This window comes from Metschnikowia bicuspidata (genome assembly GCF_001664035.1).
Source record: "Metschnikowia bicuspidata var. bicuspidata NRRL YB-4993 chromosome Unknown METBIscaffold_1, whole genome shotgun sequence".
NCBI lineage: Eukaryota > Fungi > Ascomycota > Pichiomycetes > Serinales > Metschnikowiaceae > Metschnikowia > Metschnikowia bicuspidata.
Window position 1 is genome coordinate 1641212 of NW_017387731.1, and position 15968 is coordinate 1657179.

The 15968-nt window shown below is 49.7% G+C and overlaps 6 protein-coding genes and 1 non-coding gene across 7 annotated transcripts; 4 read left to right on the forward strand and 3 right to left on the reverse strand.

Moving 5' to 3' along the window:
- The first annotated feature begins 1386 nt into the window (after positions 1 to 1386).
- Positions 1387 to 2053, forward strand: METBIDRAFT_101360 (uncharacterized protein). The gene has a single exon (XM_018853692.1). It carries the CDS (start codon positions 1497 to 1499, stop codon positions 1887 to 1889), a length of 393 nt encoding a protein of 130 aa, XP_018713657.1. The 5' UTR covers positions 1387 to 1496; the 3' UTR covers positions 1890 to 2053.
- A 164-nt stretch (positions 2054 to 2217) lies between these two features.
- SSZ1 (Ssz1p) lies at positions 2218 to 3867 on the reverse strand (the record flags this gene model as incomplete). Its single annotated transcript, XM_018856703.1, has 1 exon — positions 2218 to 3867. One exon carries the CDS (start codon positions 3865 to 3867, stop codon positions 2218 to 2220), a length of 1650 nt encoding a protein of 549 aa, XP_018713658.1.
- Positions 3868 to 4355: 488 nt separating this feature from the next.
- METBIDRAFT_t77 lies at positions 4356 to 4428 on the reverse strand. Its single transcript has one exon. It is a non-coding gene; the product is annotated as a tRNA-Ala (tRNA).
- Positions 4429 to 7081: 2653 nt separating this feature from the next.
- Positions 7082 to 8223, forward strand: METBIDRAFT_80662 (uncharacterized protein; the record flags this gene model as incomplete). The annotated part of the gene is made up of 1 exon (XM_018859202.1): positions 7082 to 8223. The coding sequence occupies one exon, from the start codon at positions 7082 to 7084 to the stop codon at positions 8039 to 8041; it is 960 nt and encodes a 319-aa protein (XP_018713659.1). The 3' UTR covers positions 8042 to 8223.
- Positions 8224 to 8453: 230 nt separating this feature from the next.
- NSA1 (ribosome biosynthesis protein) lies at positions 8454 to 9737 on the forward strand (the record flags this gene model as incomplete). Its single annotated transcript, XM_018858500.1, has 2 exons — positions 8454 to 8669; positions 8760 to 9737. The coding sequence occupies 2 exons, from the start codon at positions 8454 to 8456 to the stop codon at positions 9735 to 9737; spliced, it is 1194 nt and encodes a 397-aa protein (XP_018713660.1).
- Positions 9738 to 10601: 864 nt separating this feature from the next.
- Positions 10602 to 11714, reverse strand: SEH1 (Seh1p; the record flags this gene model as incomplete). The annotated part of the gene is made up of 2 exons (XM_018856481.1): positions 10602 to 11060; positions 11124 to 11714. 2 exons carry the CDS (start codon positions 11712 to 11714, stop codon positions 10602 to 10604), a joined length of 1050 nt encoding a protein of 349 aa, XP_018713661.1.
- Positions 11715 to 14408: 2694 nt separating this feature from the next.
- On the forward strand, positions 14409 to 15887 carry ALG7 (UDP-N-acetylglucosamine--dolichyl-phosphate N-acetylglucosaminephosphotransferase; the record flags this gene model as incomplete). Its single annotated transcript, XM_018856483.1, has 1 exon — positions 14409 to 15887. One exon carries the CDS (start codon positions 14409 to 14411, stop codon positions 15885 to 15887), a length of 1479 nt encoding a protein of 492 aa, XP_018713662.1.
- Between the last annotated feature and the right edge of the window lie 81 nt (positions 15888 to 15968).

Here is a 15968-nt window from a genome sequence, read left to right on the forward strand (position 1 = left end):
GGCCCGTCCTATTGTTTCTTGTACGAGCACGCGCCGCACGTTGCGGAGTCCGTGTGCGGTCACGTGACCGCCGGCTGGCGCCACGGCGGGCGTTTGCCTGCGGCCCTCTTTTGCGGGAGCGGCCCCGGCCCCGGTGCTTGGCTCGAGAACTCCTTCTTCTTCGTTTGGGCAAATACACGCCATCTGGGTGGCCCTGTGGCCCTGTCTGGCCTGCTATTAGTTGCTGGTTCCGGGCTAGCAGTGCGGGCACGGACCGGCGTCACGTGACAAGGGCCCTACGCCTTGCGCTGCCTTCCGGTCTTGGGCAACTTCTTGGCCCCGAAACTACGTGTGTTTTTCTTCATGGTGTTTCATTTCTCGCTTGTGCTTCTTTTCATTTCTCTCCCCTGCTTCATCTCATATCTCTCTCGTGCTTCGTTTTATTTCTCTCTCATGCTTCTTCTCATTTCTCTCTCGTGCTTCTTCTCATTTCTCTTTCGTGCTTCTTCTCATTTCTCTTTCGTGCTTCTTTTCATTTCTTGCTTGTACTTCTAAACTTCTCTCCCGCTTCTTCTCATATATCTCTCCTGCTTCTTTTCAGTTCTTGAAACTGGTACTTCTAGTATTCTCCTGGAAACAGCACTGGGGATTCTGATGCGCGAGGCGGACCCAGCTCGCGCATCATTAGGGCCGAATTTGACACGGGCCAAACTCGGGCACACAGCCTTATTTTAAAAAAAAATGTTTGCGTGTGCTCGATGTTCTGGATGTTGCTACTAGTGATGGCCCCAAAGCAGCGAAAATGCCGACGTCGAGCTACCGCTCTGAATTCCATGATGCTCTATACCTGACATACTGGAGCCGCTGGTTGGGTGCAAAAAAAGAAGTAGGGCCGCCCAAGCTCACCATGCCTGAGCTCTATGTCTGATTTGAACAGTGAATGGGAATACTGGCCTCCTTTGTAGTTCGATTCCGGAGACCGGAATCCTGCACCATTCTGTGTCATCTGTATTCTCCAGCAAAACCTCTAGAATGCACACGTGCCAGCTGTGTCTCCTATTGTGCTGGCTCGGCCATTTTCGAGAAATTGATACCAAGTGAGGAAACCTTCAAGGAAGATCCTCCGCTTTACGAAATTTCGTCTTTTAATTCAGGAGAGCGACCCCTGTTAATACAACACTACCCCATAACCCCAGTCTCTTGTCGTTTCCGTTCCCCGCAATGCCCGAATTCGAGGAGGGAATCACCCAAACTTCTAATCAAAACTCAGCCGAGTACTGGCAATCCACGGTTCTAGCCCTCGTACACAACTTGGACAAAAACAACCCCATGGCAAATAACTAGGATATCAAGGTTTTCTTTACTGAAGCAGTTTGCCGAAAAGGTGTTATATCCAATTTAATTGACCCATCACATACCGGATATAAACAAGGGGACTATATTCATGGGTACGTCACCATTGAAAATCAGTTCAACGACCAATACCATTTGATATAGTCTACGTTGCTTTCGAAGGTATGCTCTGTGTGGTTCAGCTGGGAAATGGCACGAAAGACTCTCTTAATCCACCCACGGTTGCCAGATTCTTAAATATGCTCGACTTGTTCGCATCCTGGTCTTATGCAAACATAGACCGTCTTGTTACTGACAGTGGAGGCCCTCATGATTGGTGTGAATACGATACAGATCCATGGGATAACACACAACTATCAATTGATGTTAAGAGGCTGTTTCTGCCTCATACCACCTCATTCGCCATCAGCGAAGGACACCTTGACCAGCCGGCCGTCAGCCGCAAGACAAACAGCAAGTTTATGTGGAGTGACCATTCCCACCCAAAACCACCCATTTGCAGCTGCTTTGGGTGCCCCATGAATTCCCGACAAATCACACAAGAGGAAACTTGCTGAGTGCCGCAGTAGACCTGGTGACCAGCGGAAAAAGCTACTCCATCTGGCTGATGCCCCGAAGCGCTGCAGCCCGGCCGGAGAGGCGCCTGAATTTGAGCGTCTACTTCAGCAAGCCTGGCCATCTGGCCATGCATATTTTAGTGCTGAACATCTGGCCATGCATATTCCAGTACCGAACATCACCAGAGCTCGGCGCCACTGGATCCCTGGAAGGCTTGACTACTTCCAGCCCTCAAAATCCCATAGCTCTCACGAACAGCCGCCCGGAAACGCCGTCAGATATAAACTCGTCTGATACCGTTCTATATTCACGCTCTATACACGCCGTCTAATGGCCCTTGACCTCGCCCTTCACAACAGCACCGCCGTGCTTCAACTCTCTGCCGGTCAAGTGCAACGTGCCGTTCTGCGTGATGTTGACAATGACCTCCAAGTTGGAGTCGGGCTTCAAGTCGGTCAAGGCCAACTTGGCCAACAACTCGCCGGCCACGTACACGACCTCCTTCCTGATCTCAGGCTCGTCGTCCGACTCGTCCTCGGAGTCGTCGTCCGAAGAAGGCTCGCGCTCCACCACCGTCTCCTTGATGGTTCTCTTGCCCTCGTACAACTCCACCACCACGTCCGCGGCCTGGCCGTTGGTGACCTGGATCGCCTTCTTGATGGGGTACGCGGTCTCCGCGACCAAGAGCGGCTGGAAAGCGCCCTCGGCGTCCTTGATGCCGATGGGCGCCTGCAAGTGCTGCGTGTTCACTACCACGGGCTGCAAGGACTCCTTGATCTCGTCAGCGTCGAAGCCCTCCACCAACGCGGCCTGCAAGGCAGCACCCTTGGTGGACAACTCCTCCGGGTTGGTGGCCTTGGGGTCCAAGGAAGGCGCAATGACAGTGGTGGACTCGGGGAACACGAACTGCACGTTCTGGGCCAACTTGACCACGTTGGCACAGCCGCCGGCAAGCAAGACCTCGTCGATGTACAAGCTGTCGAGGCCGGCCTTGGCCAAGACCTTCTCGACAAACGCGGTCATGTCGCTCAACGGCTTTCTGGCGGCCAACTCGAATCTCATGCGGTTGATGTTGGCAAGGAAGTCGTAGCCCTCGGCCAACGACTCCACGGAAAACGACGACGACTGCACATTGGACAACGTCTTCTTGGCCACGATGGACTCGGCCTTCAACTTGGCCAACGAGCGCGCGTTCAGCCGGGGGTTGGCCTTGAACTTCTTCTCGAACTCCTTGGCAAAGTACTCCAGGATGGCGGCGTCCAAGTCGTCGCCACCCAACTTCTTCTCGTGCGCTGTGGCCAAGATGGTCATGATGCCGCCGCGCACGGAGATCACGGCCGCGTCGGACCGGATCCCGCCAAAGTCCGCCACCACATAGAGCTTGTCCTGCAACATGCGGTCCTCGCCGGACGCGATGGAGTAGGCCGTCAAATGCGCCAACAACGCCGCGGAGGGCTCGTGGATCTCCTGCACCACGGCCATGCCTGCAGCGGCAACCGCGGCCACCAACACCTGTTTCTGGTGCTCGGAGAAGTCCGTGGGCACGGTCAACACCACGTTGACCACCTCCTTGCCCAAGTAGTCCTCGGCGGCAAGCTTCAACTGCTTGAAGTGTCTGGTGGTGGCCTCCTCCACGGAAACCTCCTCGATCTCGCCGTTCTCACGGGTGATTTTGTACCCCACGCCGCCGTTGGCAGTCTCGATGGGCGTGGCGCCGTGGGCGGCCACAGAGGCGTCGATCTCGGCGTATTTTTTCCCGAGAAAGTCGCGGAAGTTGACGATGGTGTTGGCCGCGTTTCTGACCAATTGCGCCTGCGCCTGGGCGCCGTGGTACTCGTCGGTGCCGATGTATGAAAGCACCGATGGGATGGCTCTGTCGCCGTCGGGGTTGGCGATGACATCGACCTTTCCGTCCTGCGTGGCGACCGCAATGGACGACGACGTGTTTCCAAACGTGATTCCAATGACACTGGACATGGTAGATGTGGGTCGGGGGCAGCTGTGGTGGATTTGCTGGGGGGGTGGAAAAAGAACCTCTGTAGTCCTCAGCCATTTTCGTATGGAGATGGTTTGGATGAGCCGCGCTTTTTTGCGTGCTCCGTGTGCACACCTTCTTCACCCAATAGTGAAGGCTCGTCCGTATGCAATGGTGAAGAGCTGCGAGGCCCTGGCTAGGGAGGGAAATGTGTGAGCGGGTTGGATTTATGGCAGCAGATGTGAATGTTTTTTTTTTTTGGTTTTTTTGCTCTGTTTTTTTTCTGATCTCCATAATGCTGATATCGTATTGTGCACTGCCAAATGTGTTTCTTCTGCTGGAACTGGCATGGCTTGAACTGCTTGTGAGGCACGTGCCGAGCGGCCGCGGAAAGGAGCCTGGTTCCGAAGCTTTGAGCCATCACCACGTGAAAAATAATAGGAGCGTTCTTGGCGAGTAGTACCTGTTCTTAGTGTAACAGGCGAAAAAATGGACGAGTCCGGATTTGAACCGGAGACCTTTCCCATGCTAAGGGAACGCGCTACCAACTGCGCCACACGCCCAGACGATGGTTGGGGAAGGTGCTTTGTTAATATGAAAATTGTGCTTGTAGTATTCGCCTCCGAAACTGTGTTTTTGGCATATATTTGTTTCTGTAATCAGATTTTCTACCAGGAAAATACCAGGTCCAGAAGGAATCGTGCCTTTTTCAAAATCCCACACTCGGGAGTCGATGACGTAATATCCAATACGTAAACAGATACGTGCCATGAGGACTGTCCAGGCCGTGACAAACGGAAGGGGACGGGCCGAGCTAAGACACTTGGTACGTAGCTGGGAGCTGTTTAAAGGTTTTTTCTATATATTTGCTATATAGTTTTGCCCCTTTAATCAGATGAATCTACCAAAAAAAAACTCGGCATTCGGAGCTGTCTAATGAGTTTCCTTTAGTGTAATTCCTTGAATCATTTTTTCTTGAACTTAATAATTTTACCATTCACAGACTGTGGCCAAGAGCTCTTTTCAATTTACGTTTGATGGGCTACTTACATCTGATTGGTCAACTGCAAGGGGCTGATGCCATCCTCAGCGGAAACTCTTCCGGAAAGTCACATCTTTTGAGATACAGGACCCTGGCGTTGAACTTATGATTTGAGAAAGCGATTTATTGTATGTTTCTTGATAATTCCTAGTACCTGGTGGTATATTTAGCTCTACGCAGAATTTCCGCCAGCACTGTCCTTAGATAAGAAGATACTTGATTGTGGTATACACCATCTTTTTCAGAATTCTTTCAATTGAAATCGTACAAATTAGACACACATCGAATCACTTCGTGAACATATATAACTATATGTTAGAGTATTTTCTTAGGCTTTTCCGTGTACTCTACTTACGATGTGAATCAAAAAGCCATCAGGTCTCCGGCTCAACTTGGCCATCTGGGCGCCAAGTCAATGCTTCAGATTGGATAATTTGATCGCTGTGCGAAAATCCATGCTACCCTCTTATCAATCTTTCTAAGACTCTTTCTTGGTAGGTATTTCTGGTTGGTGACAGCTCAAAATTTTATATCAAGAGCTCACCGTCAGATTTTTTCAAATTGACGTGCGTTAATAGTATTGAAGAGGATCATTACTCGAAGTAACAACATTATTTGCATGCATAGATGATCATTCTCAAGAAACCTTAGAATCAAATCTATTTTCCATTCTCGCAGATATGATTTACGGCCTTGTTCAGCCATCAAAATTTTTTGATCTTTATCGCCCGTAGTCCATTTTTGGTGTGTTGAGGGAAAAACCACAGGCGCTCATAAACTCATAAGAGCTTAAGAAATTCGGAAGATCAGATATGCATCACGGCTTTCCTTTCACGATATCATCATTTTTCATGGAGGTGCACTCAACCGCCAATATCATCATTTTTGAAGCCCTCTTGCTAACGCCATTCTCTCGGACTCAAGTATAAAACTCTTAATTTAAGTGTGCTCAAGAATATTATTCCACCTTGAAATCCCACATGATCATGAAAAAAGCAGTATTTCCTGTCCATGTTTGGAGCTCACTACTTGCATGGCACAAAGTAAATCTTTAATAGCACCCGGTTACAAAAACAAGGTATTTATTGGCTGAGTAAAAGCCAAACTTACTCGTGGCCACTTCAGAATGATCTGAAGAAATGATCCGGCGCAGGAGGTCAGATTTTGTAAGATGGTCTATACAAGCGAAGCAATTTGGGGCATTTCAGGGCTTTTCTTGGATTTTTAGCTGACTCACTTCCGTGTTCATCCTGAGTTAAAAATGAAGTAGGAATTGTTTTGTTTCAAAGGGTGAAGAGCGGTCTTCTTTGCAGATAATTTGCCACTCACGCTGTCATTTTTCGACCCGTATATACCTCATTCACAATTGTCCCGGATATGGTTTATTTCCCCGTATACAAGCCGAGAATGTGTTTTTTGTCAAACTCTTAAACATAAGAGGCACTAGATCTCACCCGTCATTATAATCATCATTGCATGCGACTATTGAGGTGAATTCCCACCATTGGTCATGTAATCTACAAGTGTGGTCGTGTTGGCACAAAAATAAAATTTTCAGTAACTTGGAAAAAGATGCTACCAAGCAGGATGATCCTTTTTCTCCTAAACTTCTTTGAAGTAGTCTTTTAGAAGCCTGATGAAAACTGTGATCTGTACGTTGCATACTCTACATCAATCAATCTATCTTTCGAAAAGTATTCGAGCTACCCAACCATTCCTTTGTAATGAGAAAACAAATGCCAGAATTATATATATGCATAGATGTCACACAATTATTATGTTCAGTCACAGGAATATTTTGGTTGTTGGGCAGTGTTGTAAGCAAGCCGGCAGTTTATCAGATTGATTCGTGCAGGTGCGGTTGGGCCCGACTGTTAATGGGCATTATATACAAGTTAGACATTCCGTCACAGCTGCAAACACCAAATAAGAGACCACCATTAAATCTGGAAAGCTGAAATTAGCTATGCTGCCTGATTTTGCATATTCCTTTTAGCAAAATAGAATCTTCATTGCCATTTGCCTTGCTTTCGATTTTTGGTTTGTCTTTTTTCTTTCTTCAGGATTACTTTTGCAGCCATTCGCGCACAAAAACGAAAATCAAATTTTTGCACCCGCCTCTACTTTCCTTCCAAACAATACCACCACTCATAAAAGGACCCAAACGACTACACATGAAGATATCAAACCAAAGAAGCATTGTCCACCTTGACCATTCAGGGGAGTTGGCCTTCCAGAAAAAAGTGAAGGTCTACCAGACCCACAACGTGGAGAGCCATATTCTGGAGCTCACAGCGGACTTGGCTGCTTTGAAAACTCAGCTTGCACGTGTGATTGCAAAGTTCCCGTTCACCTTAAAACAGGGGGAGAGCAAGACGATTATGGGGAAAATTTCACAAAAAGAGTGTAGGGATGCCGTCGTGCAAGTGATGTCACAGGTGTTAGTGTTAATGAAGAAATGCGCCGTGTACTACCAGCGGCTCCTGGAAGACCTTGCCCAATTTCTGGAAGAGGCCCCTAAAATAGTGGCCGAGTACGCAGACTTGAACCGCATGTTGGGCGATGCATACCTTGATTTCAGTGCGTTACCCAAGCGGTGCCTGGAGCTCATTGAGTCCGAGAGCTGTTTCCGCGCCAGGGTCACTTTCGACAAAATGTTCAAGTGCCACCAGTACTTGCTCGGTGAGACCAAGCGGTTCAAGAAGGCCACCCACGACAAAATTACCTCGTTGGCCCGCGTGTCCGAGCTCACCGAGTTCTCCGATCGCTTGATTGTGCTTGTCAATCTCGTGCACGACTACATCTACGCGGTCTCCCAGGAAGACGAGCTCGTGTGTTTGATGCGGCAGATCTACGTGCCGGGATACATGTGCGTGGGTCACGAACACCTTGCGGTGAAACAGGCGTACCGTGCGTTGGTCAGTTACTATGAGCGATTGCGGTCGCCCGCCGAGATGTTGAAGGCGGTGCTGCCCGTAGCACGCAGCCTCCAGCAGGTGTTTTTGATGGCGGGCCGTGCTGAGGACAACCTCTCCTACTACTATAAGGAGGCGATTCTCCCACTCCAGACTGGGCTCGATGCCAAGATCCGCCAGCGCGAGGCTGATTTGGGTGAAGGCGTTGTTTTTGACTAGTAGTGATGTGAACGAAAAGGGAAAATAGTAGAATAAAGGAAATGTCAGAACAAGGAAAATCCCAGAAGTTGAGAGCGACAGGAAGAAGGGTGATGGCAGAAATACGATGGAGTATTTAGTGCTAGTGGGATGGAGGAGAGTAAGAGGAGAAGGGTTGGAAGAGGATGAGCCCCGAAGAGAGCTTGAAAGAAAGAAAAAAAAAACAAAGAGTAAAAAAGGCCCTGTAATCTGTTTGTCAAGTCTGGGTGCGGAAGCTGTGCTGTGGCCCCAGCCCCAGGCCTGAGCAGATTGGAGGCCTGCGCCCAGCACCTCATCTCCATCGCGGGCCGCATCTGGAAAATCTCCATCGCAACCATCTCAAAACAGGTCTCTCAGATCACCCCGCTTTTCATATACTATCCAGATAAACACCATGCGGTTTTTTGTTTCCGCAGATGAAAGCGGAAATGTCAAGGAGGTCGTGTGCTCAAAGGGAACCGACACCTCCAAAAAAGACGGCCAGCAGCCGGACTTGGTGCAGAACCTCCTCCAGAAACATGACTTGACCACGGTGAAAACCCGCATAGTCCACTTGAAAACATTTCAGGAGAGATGGATTGTGACTGCGCGCCTCGGGGGCTTTCTAAACGTGTAAGATTTCTTTGGCTCGTCGGAAATCGACGCTGAAAACTACGCTCTTCTACACACCTACAAACTAGACGTGGACCTGGCAGATAAGCCGGTGTCATTGGTGGCTTTCGAGGAGCACGACTTTGTGCTTGTGGCGTTTGAATCAGCCAAATTGTTTGTTGTGCATTTCGATGGCGGCAAGTTCACCACGGCCCCTCTTTGCATTGCTCTCCCCCCTCGCCAAACAAAAAACCCCACAACACTCAGTGCATTCGTGGCCAACCCGTACGTGGCAGGTGTTTTCGCGTACGGCGGAAAAGATAACGATCTCCAGGTCATCAGGCTCTTTGACAGCAGCAAGAAATTCAGCAACGCCGACTTTGCGGACCTGAAATCCTGGAAGGTGAAGACGCTCTTCCAGGCCGAGAACGTCGAGCCAGACCACTTGGACTTGGAGGTGCCGATCTGGATCACTAACATTTTGTTCATGCAGGGCGAGGCCAAGAAGAAGTTTAAGCTCGTCACCGCCACGAAATATGGCCACATCCGGAAGTACAATACCGCGGAGGACACTGAACCAACAGAGCTGTACAAGGTGTGCGACAAGCCGATCATTTCGATGGTTTTTGCTTCGGAGAACCAGGACGAGGTCATTATTTCGGACACACATACATTTGTGGCCAAGTTGTCCTTGACGCAGGTGGACAAGAAAGCCCACCGGATCATTTCTGCGTCTGCAGGCACATTCTACAAGCCCAGCTTGAAGCTTCTTGGCAAGTTTTCAGAAGGAGGAAATACAGGTGCCATCTATGGTGTGGATGTGTCTTTTAATGCAGGGCTTGTGGCCATTGGTGGCCTTGATCGGTACTTGCGTGTGTTTGACATTGGGAGCCGGAAGCTTGTGCTGAAGGTGTACCTAGGGACCCAGATCAGCACAATCAAGATGCTTGACGACACTGATAGCGGCGACAAGGAGGGTGATAAGAGAGATGCGGAAGAAGATGACGAATTTTGGAATGCTCTTGACGAGGGCAAGGACACCAACGGTGGGGCACCTTTGCTTAAGAAGAGAAAGAGAAACATATAGAAATGCAGAGAGTCGAAGGCTGGTTGCGATGAGTCTGTGTTCTGAAGGGTTAAAGGACATGCAGACATGCACGATATATTAGAACAGTGCTGCGTTTGTCCTCTGGGATGTAGCCGAATTCTATTTGGTGGCGATTTTAATCTCAGTCCACTGAATTGAGAGGGAAGCATGGGAAGCCAGCGAAGCAGGCGTCTGCCACGCATGCAAATAGCGTTTCGAACTAAGCCATTTGGACAACACTGCGTTGCACATCAACACAAACATTTTGTAAAGAGTTTTTAAGTCGCTGCACCCGAGCTTTTGAATGCTTGCAGCCAGCTCGTGGCTCAAAACACAACGGCGCCATACTCGTCTCAGCCCACACCAGAGCCATTTCACCACTCAGACAACGCCAGAGACCAGATGCAGCCACATCCAATCCCCCCAAGTTCATACGACAGTAGAACTGCCATACTGTCCTAATCACCAGCATCTCACTAAAGCATGTAGCGTGGATTCGCATCCGGGATACAGCCATCCGTCAGTGTTCACAGGGTCTTCCGACATACTGTGGTCCGGCATGTGTTTCCGGGCGTTAGATCACCTTGGAGAAGTCGGGCCCTGTGTTTACGCTGGCTTTCAGATGATTCTGGCCTTAAAAGAACTGTGGGCCTCTAGACACCACACAAACCTCGGACTTGAATGCCTTGGAGTCATACCTCGGAGTGACGCCTCGGACTGATACCTCGGAGCCATTTCTCGGAGCCATTTCTCGGAGTCATAGCTCGGACTGATAGCTCGGACTGATACCTCGGACTCATACCGCGACATCAGAACTCCCAATTGTCTCAGACACCTCCTTTCAGACAGCACCATGGCCCCAGCCTACAGGCTGGCCGGCGGGCGCAGCAGGTACATCGGGTCGTCCGCGCTGAGCACGGCCCGCGCGTCCTGGCGGTTGCTGGTGTTGATCTCGCTCATGCACTGCCACTCGTTCATGTAGTTGCACTTCCAGAGGCGCACCTTGCCGTCGTCGCCCGCAGAACTGAGAATGGTGCCCGTGGCGTTCCACTCCACGCGCCACACCTCCTGGCGGTGGTCGTTGAGCTTGGCCACCGTCTCCACGCGGAGGTCGCCGGAGGCGGTTTCAAAGGCCTTGAAGATGCGGATGTAGCCGTCCTTGCAGCCCGTCGCCAAGAGGTGGTGGCTGCGGCCCATGGACGGGGCCCAGCTGACCAGGCGGATGAGCCCGTTGTGCTCCGGCAAGCTGCACACCTTGACGTAGCGCGGCGTGCGTTCCGACGGGCCACTGGGCTCGTCGAGAAGGTCCGAGGACCGCGCCGCCTCGGCCCGGGGCGCGGCAAACGGCTTGCCGGGCGCGGCCAGCGCGTCCGCGGTGCTGAACACAAAGCCCTGGTCGAGCGCAATGACCGCAAACTTCTCGGTTTTCGCGAATTTGGACGGGCACCACTCGATGCTGAAGCTGCTCTGGAGGCTCTTTGCCGGGAGCTGCAGGTCGAGGATCGGGATCTCCGCGCAGAGCTCCCACACCAGGAGGTCCGCGGGCTCGACCAGCTGGTAGACGCGCACAATGCCGTCGGAGCCGACGCACGCGAGCTTCAAGCCCAAATGGGGCGGCGCAAACTGCACGTCGTAGATGGGGCCGAACAGCTCCACGGCCAAGGTGGCCAACTTGTACCAGCGGCGGCCCAGGCCCTGGAGCTCGTCCGGCATTTCCTGCCAGATCTTGACCGTGCGGTCGTACGAACACAGCGCCAAGATCTTGAAGCTGGAGAACTCCGGGTGGGCCCACAGGAGCCGCACCACCAGCGAGTCGTGCGCCTTCCAGGAGTCGTTGAGCACCCATGTTTGCGTGGCCAGGTCCAAGTCGAACACTTTCACATGCTGGTCCGAGCTGGCCGTGGCCACGTGCCGCCCGTAGAAGTCGTACTTGATATCGTGGACGAGCTCCTCGTGGCCGGTCTGGAACGCCCTCATGGCGAGGAAAAAGCGGGTTTCGAGGGGGGTTTCGAGGGGAACTGGGGATGCCGGAGCGCGTGGCGGGGTCCGTTTGGCGGGTTTCGGCGTGTGGCGGTGGCTTGCTGGGGCTTGTGGAGAAAAGCCGGGTGGTTTTGCGCGGGGCGGGACTGGATTTGGCGGCGCCAGGCCTAGGTGCGCGCCGGTGGATTGGGGCCTTGATGCGCGGGGGCCTGGTTAGTGAGGCGACGTTTTTTGTGATGGTGACAAGGGTGTTTGTTTCTGGTGGTTTTTGGATTTTGGTGGATTTTGGTGGTTTGTTACGGTGTTGATGTTTTCTGGCGGTTTATTCTGGTGCTTTTTCGGGTGCTTGTGGTGTTGGCATCGAGGATGGCGTTGGTGTATATTAACTGATGCTGGGTCATAGACTTAGTGCGATAAGGTAGTAAGAAAGGGAAACAACCCAGACTATAAAGTGAGCGTCCCAAAAATAACGAAGTGTGCATAATCTATGAAAGTCAAGAATAAAGACAATTAGTATGTGGGCTCGACAATGACCATCATACGATGATAATGTAACAATGCACTAATTTGATATATATGAGGAATATATACTCAAATTAGAGTGACTTCACGGGTCTGAGTTGAAAACTGACTATGGATATAAGAAGGTATCATCGTAGCGGAATACAGACTGAAAAATAAATTCGAGAGATATTGCTGGCTTGAGTAACGATACATAATAAAAAATTACCCTCCAAAAGTCATAATGTTTAACAATAAACGAACGGTCTCTAAGATAAAAATAATTTATGGGTGAAAAGACGAGTAAAAAAAGAGTGGGGATATTGATCTTGGTGGATTTGTTGGTGGAACCGTTGGTGAGATTACTGGTGGAAAATTTGGTGGCAGCACTAGCGGAAATATTGGGGGAAACACTGGAACGAATATTGCGATAATATTGGTAGGAGTATCGGTCGGAGTATTGGTGGGAATATTGGGGAATACTAGTGGGATTATTATATGGGAATGTTGTTAATATAATCAGTGATGGGATTGGTGTCTGTTTCTGCTCCGGCTTCAATATTGGCTTTGGTTATTAATACACGCGGAATCTGTGGATAATAGCCCTCATACCAATGCCAAAATTACTATGATGAAAATGGTAATATGAATCAGTGAATTAATATTTACGGTGCCGCTGGGAATAAAATTGAAGCTTTTACTTGCTCTTCAAAATATATCCGAAGTATCCCAATAAATCAAAGCAATCCTGCTAACATCGGCCACAACTGCATGGAACTCACGAGTCTGGTGTGAGCATATGTTGATCTTCGTTCGATGACGTCTGCAAACAAACCATAAACGTTTTCTCTTGCAGTATTTTTCATCTCACCTCCAAGGAACTCTGGGTTTGTAATTTTTTTCAACACAAATTATTGCCACTGAATAATATGTTTATAGCTATGGGTTGGGGTCCGAGGGTTGGTTCAATTGGTGCAAAAAAGTCAACACTCTTCCATGAAGCGAGCCTCAAAAACTTGGCTAAAATATAAGGAACACCAATTACTTCAGCATACAGGCAAAGCAGAGAAATAAAAAAGAAACTATCTCGTACACTTTTCCATGAATATATGCTGCTTTACTCAAGAAAGCACCAGAAGCTATTTGGTTGGGGCATGTTAGCGCATAAACGAGCACGTGAGAAATGCAATGGAGAAGTCACGTGAGGTAATTATTACATATAGAAATGAGGGCGATGACGAAGGAGAAGGTTTCTTTCTCTGAGCTGAGTCCGTAGTAAGTAGTTTCTCAAGTATACACCAATATTGTGAACACAACGCTCGAATCCTTCTCTGATTAGGTAACATATGCATCTTCCGCTGATCGTTGTGAGATGGTAGAGCTTCCCAACCAAAAGGTCAGGAAATAGAAACGCTGGCACCAGAAGATTCACCCAGATTCCTGGATTTGGATTGGATGTGTGTTTTATGAAAAGGAAATCTACGGCTAGTGTTACAACTCGTGATGCCAAGCCAAGTTTCCAGCCAAGTTTCCAACTAGGTCGCCGTTGCGTAATGTCATGCCAAATGCATTGAAAATGTTCGTCATGTTTCCACTTCCCGCTCAATGTGTGGTGCGGGACTGGGAGAATAAGCAAAGACACGTTTGCTCAAAGTCACATGAAGATCTTGAAAAATCCACCAAAGGCCCCTGCCAGTCCCAGTCGGGGATACTAGACCTGAGCAGGAATTTCTCCAGAAGAAAAATATTTCATACAGTCTGCTTCGAATCTCAACTGGTTTCTTTTCTTGTTCCAGCGTATATTTTTGATGATTGGCGGTGTTTTCTCAACGGCCCCTAATAAAAGACACGCGCAGCGTAATTAAACCACCTCAAACCACACGTGAAGTACCTATCACTCACTGAAAAACCTCTTCTAACATATCAACAGATTTGAAAGGTCAAAACCGCTCCTCAAAACACGTAGCTAAGTCCACGAGCCGGGAAGAGGTTACGGACCCGGTCTCCAACCGAGCCCTGTCACGTGACATGACTGGGGACACGTTCCGATTACTCTCACTAGTTTCAAGCTTATGCCACGCATAATAGTTCTTCGTTTCGAACCATTCCTTCCTAATAATTCGCCATAGTGCCGGCTCCACAAACAAACCCGCTTTCCAAGATCTGTCGTTATTGCCCGAAACAAAGAATATGACTCTTCTCCAGCTTTCGGCATTGGTGGCTGCGGCGGCCCTTCTAAAAGCCCATAGTCCACTCCACACCGCCGTTGCTTTTGGGCTTGTCGGGTATGTTGTCACATCGCACTTGATCCCACGTCTAGGTGCCAGTTTTATGAAGGTGGGCCTCAAAGGAAAGGACTTGCTGAAACCAGGACCCGTGCAGCCGATTCCAGAGTCAATGGGCGTGGTGCCCGCCGTCACATATATGGTGCTTTTGGTGACGATCATCCCGTTTGTCTTTTTCAAGTATTTGGTGTCGTTTCTGGCCATGGCGAACGAGGAGGATTTGTCTGCATTGTACAATGCGCAGTACCACCTGGTGGACAACCACAATCTATTTCCCCACAACAAGCTCGCCGAGTACTTAAGCGGTGCGTTGTGCCTCATGTGCACACTTCTCCTTGGTTTTTTTGACGATCTCTTTGATATTCGGTGGCGCCACAAGTTCTTCTTGCCTGCGGTGGCATCACTCCCGTTGTTGATCGTATACTATGTGAATTTCAGCGTCACATCCGTAGTGGTGCCGCTGTTCGTGACAAGCACGGCTGTCGGTGAGACTGCGCTTGAATGGTTGAGTGGATTTTGCAACTGGGCCAATGCCATGGTCACGTGGATCACGGGGCTCAAGTTTACTACCTTGACCACGGACTACCACTTTGCAGCTGTCAGTGCACCCAAGTTGCTTGACTTGGGAATCTTCTACTATGCGTACATGTCTGCGTTGTCGATATTTGCGCCCAACTCCATCAACATTTTGGCCGGCATCAATGGGTTGGAAGTGGGCCAGTCCATAGTGTTGGCGGTCATTTTCCTAGCCAACGACATGTGTTACTTGATGAGCTCGTCAATCTCAATGGCCGCGTACGACTCGCACATGCTCTCGGCCATATTTATTATTCCGTTCTTGGGTGTGTCTTTGGGGCTTTTTCAGTACAATTTTTACCCGGCTCAAGTGTTCGTGGGTGACACCTACTGCTACTTCAGTGGAATGGTGTTTGCCATTGTTGGGATCTTGGGTCACTTCTCCAAAACCTTGCTAATTTTTTTGTTGCCGCAGATCCTCAACTTCGTGTACTCGGTGCCACAGTTGTTCAACATTGTGCCATGTCCAAGACACCGACTCCCGAAATTCGACGAACAAACTGGGTTGATGAACGTCAGCTATGGTGAACTAGCAAAGAGCAGCAGGATGAACAGTTTGTTCTTGGAGACCTTGGCTTTTTTCAAGCTAGTGAAAGTGGAACGAAACGAAAGAGGCGGGATCACGCGATTCTCGAACTTGACGATTATCAATTTGGCCTTGGTGTGGTTCGGGCCCATGCGCGAGGACAAGCTCTGCTTGTTTCTTTTACTGGTGCAATTATTTGTGGGGATTTCAATGCTTGTGGTGCGCCACACTGTGGGACCATGGCTTTTTGGTTACGACAACTTGTCTTGGGGAGCCAAGTAGACGCAATGACAGAGACAAAAGAATGACAAGGAAAGTGCTTCCATTACGTCTTCTGAGGTATTCCAGATCATACACCGATTT